Below are 12,077 nucleotides of genomic sequence, written 5' to 3'. Positions count from 1 at the left end.
AGTTAAGTGCACATGTTCTGCTTCTTGGCGGCCTGGGGTTCACCAGTTTGGATCCTGGGTGCGGACATGGCACCGCTTGGCAAAAGCCATGCTGTGGTAGGCGTCCCACATGTAAAGTAGAGGAAGATGGGTATGTATGTTAGCTCAGAGCCAGTCTCCCTCAGAAAAAGAGGAGGATTGGCAGTAGTTAGCTAAGGGCTAATCTTCCCCCCCCCCCCCAAAAAAAAGAAAGAAAATAGAGTTTTAACATTGGCGAGGTTTGGTAAGATGGGAAATTTCTTGCATGTCTAGTGGGACATGCTTTAACCTTTTCAGGGAGAATTTTGACAACATGAATGAAAAACTTCGAACAGGATTCTCACTCTTCATTCCAGCAATTTTAATCTTAGAAAACTATACTAAAGAAATAATTAGAAAAGTAGACAAAGATTTATAGACAAAAATTTTGTGAGCACATTATTTACAATAGCAAAACATTGGAAATATCATAAATATCTAACAATATGAGAAAGATTAAGGAAATTAAATTAAACATTAAATACAGCCATATAATATAATTTTATAGCTATTGAAATAATGTTTACAAAGTTTTTATGGCATGTGTTTCTGATATAACAGTACGCTGAAAAAGCAAACTAGAAAATTGTATAAAACCTAAACAAAATTTGTAAAGAAATATTAAATCAACTGTCTTTGTTGGTGGCCTTATTGGTAATCTGCCTCATTCTTTATTGTTCTTTGTATGTATTTTCCAATTGGAATAAATCTTAAAGATCATCTCATGCAAAAATCTTCATCTTCTGTAAAATGAAAGAAGTCTAAAGAAATTAAGAAACTTGGTCATGGTTTCACATAGACAATGCAACCCAAGCCAATATTCCTCTTTTCCATAGTACCAGCCCGCTCCTCATTGGGGGCATATAATTTCATTTGGGATAAATTATGTATTTTTACCTTGATCCCACCATCTTCAAGCAAGCCCAACATGTCCAAAGAAAGTTTAAATTCAGCTGCTTATTGCTATCATTTTAAAATGGGATGATTGGCCTTGACTGTAAAGAGTTAAGCTAACAAGTACAAAGGCTTTACATGTTGACTCATAATTAATGGGTTTTACATCTATGTAAATTTAAGAGTGGGGCTTCTCACCAATGTAGAAGGTTGATTCAGGGTCCTACTGAGGCAAATGGAAAATTGTTTTGCCATTAACTACTTAAATAGTAAACAGGAACAACTTTGTGCGTCTGGAAGAAACACTGAAAACTCGTAATAAAGTACCTAGCAGAGTCGTTCTCAACACGCGGTCCAGGACCAGCACATTAGCATTATCCGGGAACTTATTTCTTACCTGCCTCCCCATTCTTTCTGAATTAGATCTACTGAGAGTAGGGCGCAGCAATCTGCTATTTAACAAGCCTTCCAGAAATTCTGATGCACAATAAGTCTGAGAATCATAGTCCTAGCAAATCAGTAGGTACTATGGTGGAGCTTTGCCCAAACTATGTTCTTTAAGCAAATATTCAAACAAGGATTCATTTTACCTTCTGATAATTACAAAATATAGAGATTGCTATTAGAGAAGCAGGACCCCCTGACAGTCATCTCCGCCCTCCACACCCCTTAATCTTTTATTTGGTCACTGTGATAACAAAGTGGAATGCTGAACAGATTTTTGAAATTCCAAGAGCTGCTCTAAATAGACCATTTTGTTGCACAGATGATGAGATTCACATATGACTTTCATATTTTTCCTTAGAGAAAGAGCTGACATGAGTTATCGTTATTAAAAAGTTATTAACTTTTGGTGGAATTCTTCCTTCTCTGAAAACAGAGACAGGACTGGCTTGACCGAGTCTGAAACAAGGTTCCAGAGAACCTTCACGAGGGGCAGAATGTATGTGAGTGCTATTCTTCGGTTGGTTTTGCTCAGACATAGCCTGGAACACATTTCATTCTGCTCTACCATACAGCTATTTCCTATTACACTCACTATTTCTTCCCTAAACTTCAAAAAAGCAAATGGTATCTAAATATCTGAAGGAAAGACTCAGCTCTTTTACCAGTATATTTGCAGCTTTATTTTTTCAATTGCTCATTCATTTAATTGTGTATCTACTAGGTATATGCAAGGCAGTGCCCTATGCAGAATAGAGAACAAACAGATGAAAAAGCACTCCCTGCTTTACAAGAAGTTTCTAATATAGAAAGGGAGATGAGATGAACCAACAAAAATTAAACAAACAAAAAATAAAGAATACAACAAGCATACTCCAGGCATCAGAGATGTGTGAATAATGTGTGATGAGGTCTCAGAGAACTTGTTTACCATTTCTAGTTTGAGGGGAATTTATATATTAATTTAGATTTTAAGAAATGGCAGAAAGGAGGGAGTGCTAGGAGGAAAAAACCTCAATAGCAATGCAAAGCAGAAAGCCTTGAAACGTGATCAGGTGAAGGTGAGTAGACCAACCGTAGTTCTCCATCCTGCCCGCACATTAATATCACCTGGGAAGCTTTAACAAACTAGTGATGCCCAGGTCCAATCTCTACCCCCAAAATTCTGATATAATTTTCTGAAGTGGGGCCTGGGCATTGGCTTTTCTAACTTTTAAGCTCCCTGGGTAATTTGAGTGTGAGGACAGACCTCAGAACCATGCTACAGCAGGGATGTGGACGTATCTGACACCATGGCATGGGAAGCTTTGAATGCCGGGCTAAGAAATATGTGGCTAAGAAAAAAATTTCTCTGTTTAGGAGAAAATGAGAAATCATTGAAGACTTCTGCACAGGGAAGTGATGTGAGCAGAGCTGTGCTTGTGGAATATAATATTAAAGTGGCAGTTGTGGTGGGGTTGTACTGAAGAAGGAAGGGGCCAGCAGCTGGCAGAGTATTTTGTAGCAATGGTGACAGCATGAGAGAGGCACAGTAACAGTAATGAACGTGAAGCCATGGCAGAGAGGAGGCATACTTTACAGGGCTTGGTGCCTGATGTGTGTTGCAGCTGAAGGAGAGAGAGGACCTGATGACGAGCTTTAGAGCCTGAGAGGCTGAGGGAATGTGGTACTATAAGAGGAACATGGTGGGCAAGATCCACAGATATTGCTGGGGTGAAAGATGATCAGTTCAGTTCTATACATGTTGAGGCAGTGGATACACAAATGAACACATCTGTCAGGTGCCTGTAAAATCTGGACTCCCTCAAAATTCTCCCTAAAGAGACAGATTAGGATTCGACATCGTTTAGAGGTTATATCCCCAAAGGAGATATTTTTTTAATTGAGATATAATTGACATATAACACTATGTTAATTTCAGGTGTACAACATGATTCCATATTTGTATATACTGCAAAATGATCACCACAATAAGTCTAGTTAACATCCATCATCACACATAGCTACAGCTCTTTTTGTTGTGATGAGAAAACTTTAAGATCTGCTCTCTTAGCAACTTTCAAACACACAATAAAGTATTATTAACTATAGTCACCATGCTGTACATTACATCCCTAGAACTTAGTTATAACTGGAAGTTTGTACCTTTTGACCTTCACCCATTTGGACCACCTCACACCATCCCATGCCCCGCCCCCATCCCCACCTCTGGCAACCACCAATCTGTTCCCGGGAGGAGATTATCGAATCTGCAACAGTGTTAAGACAGGGGAAAAAAGATAATGGGGGATAACATCTTGGAGAATGCCTCCATTTGGAGGAAGGACATAAAGAAAGAGGGGTCAGAAAGGTGGGAGATGCAGGAGAGGGCAGCAATAAGGAAGTTAAAGAGAAAAGAGTTCGTAAGAAAATTCTGGACGCTGTAGCACACACTCAGTGCTAGGAAAGGTGTTTATTCCACTCTGGTTCATACATTTCACCAAATTTGGGAAACACTACTAGAGTAAGATCAAGGAAATTGAGAAATTACCTCAGTGAATTCACGTTAAAGTTTAATCTGTAGTTTTTAAAATTTTTTACATAACTTGCTCAAATCTGTTCTTCTAAAAATTATGCAGCCATTAATATAATGACTGAATTTTGTAACGAAACGGAGTTTCTTGGTAAATTTTGAAACGATAATTAAATTTAGGGGGTATAGTGGGGAGTGGTGAAAGTCAGACTATTGAGGGTTAATTAGAGAGAGATTACTGAGGAAAAAATATCTACTTTTCCTTGAGTCTTTGTTTCCCACTCTGTACTTTGGACATCCACAAAGAGATGCTGTTAGGAGGAAGCAACTTTAGCTAAAAAGATGATGAAAAATCATAGAGGAGATCCAGAGGGAAGTATTAACTAATTTAGGGAAAGTCAAGTCTTAAAAGGAAGTGATTCTGGAGGTTTCAACAATATTTACAATATGGAGAATAGAAAGTAAAAGTGGTACAAAAATTAAGAGGTGGTCTTGAAATAGGTTAGATGCTCCCAAACTCCTCCCAAATTGAGGAAAATGTCTAAAATATTCCAAGCAGCTAAATCTGATAAGACACGAGCATAGTAAACACACTACATCTGGAGTCCCCAAGCCTGCTTTTTAGTGAATCCACACACTCTGTCACTTGAAAGGTCCCATATGAAGGAGTTTGTTTATCTTTCCCGGAGTCTTTCCTCCATCTAAACATAATACGAAAATTATTTATTTTTTAAAACTTAAATCTGCCATTCAAGGTATAGTTTAGTCTGCATCAAAACCAAACAAAAATATCTAATTTCTAGGGAAAAAAAAAAGTCTTTTCAATTCTACAGAAATATGAAAAGAACAATGACCTGAAATAAATTACTTGTAAAAATGTCAACGCTGTATCCTTTTAAAAAATGAAAGTAGCAAAAAGTGCCTTTAAAAAAACAGTTCAGAGAAAGCATCTTCAAAGCTATATTAAACATTTCCCAGCTTTGGAAAATTCAAATACCCAATCTGGTTTCTATGAAACTTAAAAAGATCAAACAATTAGAAAGAAGCTAGGCTTGAAGGAGAAATGCTAGGGATTTCAGTAAACATCTGGTTACTATTTTCAATTGTAAGAACTAACCCACTTAAGGAAGCAGTTTAGTTTCTTTGGAGTAAAAATGAGACACTGGTTTTTTGTGCTCTTTGCACAGTGGAGGGTAAAAGAAACATCAGAACGGGCAGGTCACTTGAAGCTCAACTTTTATAAATAAAAAGACTTTTTTCAAAAACTAAAGTAAATTGAACTCAAATCCTTGTAGTATAAACAACTCAACTGAGTTGAGGTTAAATAAACATTCCTTCGGCTCTAGTGTGCCAATTAAAGAACAAACTCTGTTTGGTCGTAAATACATCAGCAATTCTATAAGCACTGAGGAAAATAACAACAAAACTGAACACACAATTACGTGCGTCATAATACAATAAAATAGAATGGTGCAGGCTTATAAGTTTCTTTGATTCAATTTCTTTTTTTTTCAGTTTGATTAACTAAGGGCACAGAAGCACTTCTGATACCGCCCAAAACCTATTACTTGCATAATAAAAAACGTATGTCAAATGTGTTCTAGGCAAAATACTGACAAGGGAAAACACACTCTGCCTTTTAAACGTGACCTTTCCTCTTTGGTCTTCCTGCTAAATAGTCAGACAGCATATTAAACTCAGGAAAGCAGCGGGGCTGCTGGTGCGGGGCTGGAGGGGAAAAGGAATGAGAAGAGGAGTTCATTAGGCTCTCAAGTTTTCAATGATCGGGAGAAGCATATCTGCTATAAACATGCACCACTAGCCAAAAGGACCATCTCCAATTTGGCCTCCAGATCCATGTTTCTCCTCTCTTTCTTGGCTTCCCATTCCTCTCTTCTGCCCATAGGAAATGAGACTAAGCGCAAAGACTAAAGAAAAGGAATTCCTAGAATGACAGAAGTTTAAAATCTTGTCGTGCTTTCTCTCATTCTGTTTGTATAAATGTAACAGTGCACATTTGGAAAAGACTTTGGTGGTGATTTTACTCACTCTCCTGAGTAATAAAGTAACTCACCCAGCGGCGTCTCTGACTTGCTTCTGTTCCAACAAAACTTCTTACTTTTCGAGATGGACGGTTCCATTGCTGGATAACTCTGATTGATAAAATGTTCATCCTTAAATTGGTCCTAGTTACGCCTTCTAGAGCTACTTCAAATAAATCTTGTACTCAAGCATCCTGTTAAACAGTGGGAATACGAAAATATCGGTGCAACTACTTGCAGGGCCTCCCAGAAACATCCTTTTCAATTGGAACAATCCATTTTCTCGTTCCTGCTGAAGTTCTGGTTCCTGCTGCAACAGTAGAAATATGCCCTCTCTGAGCACACATAAATAAGTCTGACCCAATGATAAAATAGACTCTGTGTCAGAGTCTCTTAAATGACATATTATTTAGACTCTACCCTGGGAGCAAGTTAAAAACTTCTGGAAAACATTTATTCTCTCTTAGGCCACTATTCCATTCTATGAACTAAAACAATAATTTACTAAATAGTATCTGGATGATATGAAAGAAAATAATTCGATGGTACTCTATCTTTTTCCTTAGAGATATATATGTTATAAAGATCCTGGGTCGTATAATATATTTTTCCAAAGCAAGGGATTGGAAGAGCATAAAAGTGAGTATTTTACACTATGCTAAGAAAAGAACTAGAGAACGTAATGTAGAGGATGCAAACAGGACCTAGATGATGTGATGGGATTTTTGACCCTTAATGCTTTCTATGTTCACAGGCTCCAGAAGCTAAATGCTTACTTTTCCTCCTCCTTAACTGGACAGCATTTTTAGGTAACACTACGTGTTCCATTGCCTTATGGAATATTAGACTTTCAGTGAATCAGTTATCACCTCTAAGCAGATAATCCACAAATCTACATCTCCTGTCCTGGCCCCTGCCTTCGCTCCAGTTTCTGCTAAACACATCCAGATGAAAAGCTCACGGCACTTGACGTTGAAGATGTTTAGAACTAAACTCAGCCGCACTCCCCCCAAAACCAACAGGCCAAGAAACACTGGTAAATGTGACAGGAGAGTCTGGAGAGCATGAGAAGAGACAAACTCTGGAAATGGACAAAAGCATTAAAAACTTCAACAGTGTAGAATCATTTGATGCATAAAGAATTAGCCCTATATACTACTGTATTTGTGGTCACATTATTTTTAAGACCAGATTTGAGCATGAACAGAATATCAATGTTCCTACAAACTTATATACAAATAAAAGGTTTATCAGTTAAGTTTTAATGTGACTTCTCTGAGGTAGTTCACTATATAAGGGACCCAAATATTGGTCTACTATTTTATCTTCGTTATTCATGTATCCAATAAATATTTATTGTGTATCCCTATGTGAGCGGCACGGTTTTAAGTCAAAAGCAGAACAGACATGGTTCCTGACTTCAAGGAGCTTAATAGATTTTTTATAAGTAAAGTTTTCTTTCCTAATGGAATGATCCATGGGACTGTGTGTTGGAATTTCAGGAGAATTTACAACACAGACCTTTCCATGAGAACATGTAAGTTGGGAGCAAGTGACTTGAAATCACCTATCAAGTTCATTTAACCCAAAATACTTGGCAACAGCACCCTTATGCTACTTCATATAGAACCCATTGTAGATGGACCTCTCCACAAAGGAATCTTCCCAATCTCCTCTCTGTAACTAGTTCTTGACAGAAATAACAATATTACCCTTCATTTCTGGAGCGTCCACGATGTGCCATTTTCAGAACTATCTCAAAACAATCAATTTGAGGAAAAGAAAACTAAGGCTTTGAGAGGTTAAGTAACTTGCCCAAGGTAATAGAACCACTAAAAGGTAACCCCAGGGGCTCCCACCCAGGTTCCATCTTACTCCAAAGCTAATTCTTTTTGATTACCACAATCTACTCTCTCCCCGAAAAAGCAATTATTGTGATTAAGCTCTCCTTACTTATGGGTAATTTAAATCTCGACTTCCTTATGGCTTCTTTTTGAATACAAATAAAAGGAAGAAAAATTTGAAATATGTTTTCCATTACAAAAGTGAAGATTGGTGTCTAGTAGATGTTTCTTTTCCACACAAACTTCAGAAACAGCTTTTGGCAAGTAGTCATTATAAATAAACCTTCAAAATTAGATTAAATTTCAAATGATACATGGATGTGTTGGACATTTTTAAGAGTACAAGTGAACTTAAATAAAAGTATAGGAGGAAAGAAATCTCAAATTATACACAGGGAAGCAAATAGGCTTTTTCTTTTTTATATATTTCCCACAACATTGAGTAGTGATCTGTATCTCTTGCTGTATAACTGTATCTTTTAATAGTGATTCCCAAGAACACAGTAGAGCAAATTACGGTGTTCTTATTAGGGAGGAAAAGCTGTGAAGCAACACTGTTTAAAATACAGTTCTCCAGAACACAATATATCAAGTTTAATATCAATACAAATATTGATAAATACTATCTATTATGGTATTAACTCTAGCCCATTCTAGAAATGCTTTCACTATACCACACTGTCAGGTTACTCTCACAGCTCCAGTTGGACAGTTGTACGAACCAAAATATGACATCCACTTCATTTGCAACACAGATGTTGCTCTGGTCCTTGACCCATTACATAACCTAGTGTTGTCTACTTAATAATCCCTTTGAGAAAATTGTTTTAAATATACTACTTGGGAGCCTGGCCGAGTGGTTAAAGTTTTGCCTGCTCTGTTTCGGTGGCCCAGGTTCACAGGTTCGGGTCCTAGGCGCAGGCCTACTCCACTCACCAACCTCACTATGGAGGTGTCCCATGTCCAAAAAAATAGAGGAAGATTGGCACAGATGTTAGTTCATGGCTAATCTTCCCCAAACAAAAAATAAGAGGAAGATTGGCAATAGATGTTAGCTCAAGGTGAATCTTCCTCAGCAAAAAAAAAAAAAAAAAAATATATATATATATACATATATATATACACACACACACTACTTGGGCATGTGGGACGTTAGAGGAGGGGAACTGTAGTTTTCCCTTCTTCCTCAGAGTAAAACTTCTGTTCTTTCCCTTGTTGCTCTGGGCACTTGGAGGTTCAAGCCAAAACTAAGCCTAAACTGTGGTAGCTAAGAGGAATATCCAGTTTGAGCCCTAATTTTATATTTCCATTTTGGTAATTTTATTACTGTGTGTTTTATTGTAAACCATAAAATCCTTTTTGAATGAGGTTTGGTATAAGTTAAAAAACTAAACTGTCTCCATCCTAGAGTTTAATCATCAGCTTCGTATGGGATCAAGTGACATAGAATTAGTCTACATACATGGGTCAGCAAACTTTTTCTGGAAAGGCTCCAACAATAAATATTTTTGGCTTTAAGAGCCACACAGTGTCGGTTGTAACTACTCAACTCTACCATTGTGGAACAAAAGCAGCCAAAGACAGTACAAAAACAAATGTATGGCCACGTTCCAATAAAACTTTGTTTACAAAAACAGGCATGGGGCTGGATTTGGCCAGTGGGCCATAATTTGCTGACCCCTGGCAAGAAAATCCATATGGTCTTTCACTTTTTGTATTTCTTCAAACACCATTCTATGTAAAACCCCAAGTTACAAAAACAAGAGCAACTTGAAACCATAAAACTGAGTCCAATTCCGTCACTTAGATAGCAGGTTGACATTTGTTTTTCATATGAACTACCTATACATTTAATTTGAAAATGTAAAGTAGACAGAGGTGGACAGAAGATTGCTAAATATGCACTACCCTTCAAGCATACATAAATCATTCTGACCCTATGATAAAATCTACTGAGTCAAAGTCTTCTGGACCACACGCTACTTGGATGCTACCATGGAAAAGAGGTAAGAACTTCTGGAAAACATCTACTCTCTCTCAGGCCACTATACTCTTCCATACTAAAGCACTGATTTGCTAAATAGCACCTAGATGCTAGGAAAAGGAATAATTGGTCAGTGCTTCTATCTTTTCCTTTAGAGAATTATATGTTCTTACAAATGCAGGGGCATAAGATATACTTTTCCAGAGCAAGGGACTGAAAGACCATAAAAGTACATGTTTTACACTCTGCTAAGTTTTGTACGCCTGAATCTGTGAAGACAATTGCCCTCGATTGTCCTCCTATTCTCAAAATCAGCTTACGGATGAAATCTTTGTAAATACCTATACAGTTAAATCTTAGGTAGTGCGATGGCATTACAGCAACAGATTTTGCATTGTTTTATTCCCAAAATTAACTCTAAAAATTGCTATTCCTTGCACCAATAGTATATTTCTTAGGACAGTGTTCCCCAAACTGGGCTATACACCAGAATTATCTGTGTCCTTCTTTAACATATAAATTTCTGGGCCCTGCTCCCAGGCTGCTGAATAAGAAAACTATTGTCTGGGCTTTACTTAGTCTCCTCCCAGAACTCTGATGGGAGTCACAAAGTGATTAAATTCACACCACATACTATTGAGAAGGAAACAGCATTACTGCCTTTAACACATGAGAGAACCAGGGTTCAGAGAACTTAACTTGCTCAAGGCCATATATCCACGGCCCTATAGTCTTTCCTGCTAGAGCCACCAACTCTTCTGTTATGTCACCAGGATGGAATTAACCAGGGAAAAAATATTCTAATTTAGGACCCCAGACTGCTTTGCTTTTCCTTTCAATAAATGTTTGCTAAAGAAGTAGTAGAAAAGTTAAATACAATATAAAGCCCAAAGTTACTCTACAAGAACAGATTATGCTTAATAGTGGAATGTTGCCAGCCTGGCCTATGACTCTTTCATTTTTTCTAATTTTTATCCATTTCTGGCCTCAACAGCTTAAAAAAAAAAAAAAAAAAAGTGGCCCCAAACTGGAAAGAGGCCATCTGTGCTTCAAAGGATGGCACAAAAAGAGGTCAACAGACGCGACTGGAGTCAGGTCAGGAGAGGAGCAGAAAGCAGGTGGAATACACAGGTAGAATAAGAAAAATGCATTTTATATTTATTTTCCTATGACCAAGAATGTATTTTACAAATGTGTCAAATATGCACCTGGGCACTTAGTAACATTTGTGGGAGTATCTGTTTTATTTTTAATGTAATATTCTAATTTCAGGTTAGCAAACAGCAGAAACTGCAATAATAAAGTGAATGATAGGTGGGGTAGGTCTCCAGATCAGCCTGAATTGCTTCTACTTCCCCCAAGCTGTTCAACCTGGGGAGATTGTTTAAACATGCCAATATAGCTTCATAATTTCCGCTGCTGCACATGTGGTAAAATAAGCATGGCGTGAATATGTGAGACTAAACAAACGAATTCGACAAGAATCAAATCTCCAGAAAATATTTTTTGTAGTGAGTGCCTCAATTCAAACATAATTTTTAGATTAAATTTGTAGCCACCAAAAATAAGCTGCAATAGGAAAGTGGTGTTCTTTTATGTCGGATAATCAAGGAAATGTTAGATTCCGGTCACAGAACTTTTTCATTTCAGGTATTTGATGCACATTGCTCTCACCGTGAAAACTGCAAAATCAAATGAAAAACCAAAAATCAATTTTCCACACTCATGAAATTGTGAAATTGCTACCCTTTCTTGAGGCCTATCCAGGAATAATATCTTATTATACAGAGTAGAAGAATACCAAGAAAGAGTTGGGAAGTGGATGTTTTAAAAACTGTGGGAATGTGGGAAAGGGGAACCAAGTCAGCACTTACACTGACAAATTCTGGTGACACCATCTAGTTATCTTGTGCCACGGGGCCCAGCAACTGCTTTGGCTGCCAGATTCTATTGCCTTTGGGCTATCTTTGCACTTCCTGGGTATTTGGAAGCTGCAAAGTAATCCTCTTTTTCCTTGTAAAACTGATCCAAGGACATCAAGGGAAAGGGGAGACATATTCCTTCTGCTTTGCAACTGGGGAAAATTGAAAACTGAAGTTGCAATGCAGAGGAACATAGGAATTTCAGACAACAGTGGTGTGTTATCAGGGCCAATGCTTTGCACGACTCTAGGAGCACAGCTCACCTGGCATGCATGCCGGGGCTACACAGTCCATCACCTGGTTCGGGGATGGGCTACAATATTTTACGGGATGAGTGGGAGAGTGAACTTTTTATATCTTTCCTTTACACAGACAGCT

The 12,077-nt window shown here is 37.8% G+C and overlaps 1 protein-coding gene across 5 annotated transcripts in view; it reads right to left on the bottom strand.

Moving 5' to 3' along the window:
• The window catches only part of CPED1 (cadherin like and PC-esterase domain containing 1), a 271,872-nt gene that overhangs the window by 231,445 nt on the left and 28,350 nt on the right, over nucleotides 1-12,077 (bottom strand). For 2 of the 5 annotated variants that reach the window (XM_046669323.1, XM_046669322.1), the window contains exon 4: nucleotides 5,982-6,060. The exons of the other annotated variants lie outside the window; for them this stretch is intronic. In XM_046669323.1, coding sequence (XP_046525279.1) covers nucleotides 5,982-6,060 — 79 coding nt within the window. The remainder of the gene's footprint in view (nucleotides 1-5,981; nucleotides 6,061-12,077) is intronic. 5 annotated transcript variants of the gene reach the window in all.

This window comes from Equus quagga, chromosome 8 (genome assembly GCF_021613505.1).
Source record: "Equus quagga isolate Etosha38 chromosome 8, UCLA_HA_Equagga_1.0, whole genome shotgun sequence".
Lineage (NCBI taxonomy): Eukaryota > Metazoa > Chordata > Mammalia > Perissodactyla > Equidae > Equus > Equus quagga.
This window is presented reverse-complemented; position numbering and strand designations above follow the sequence as displayed.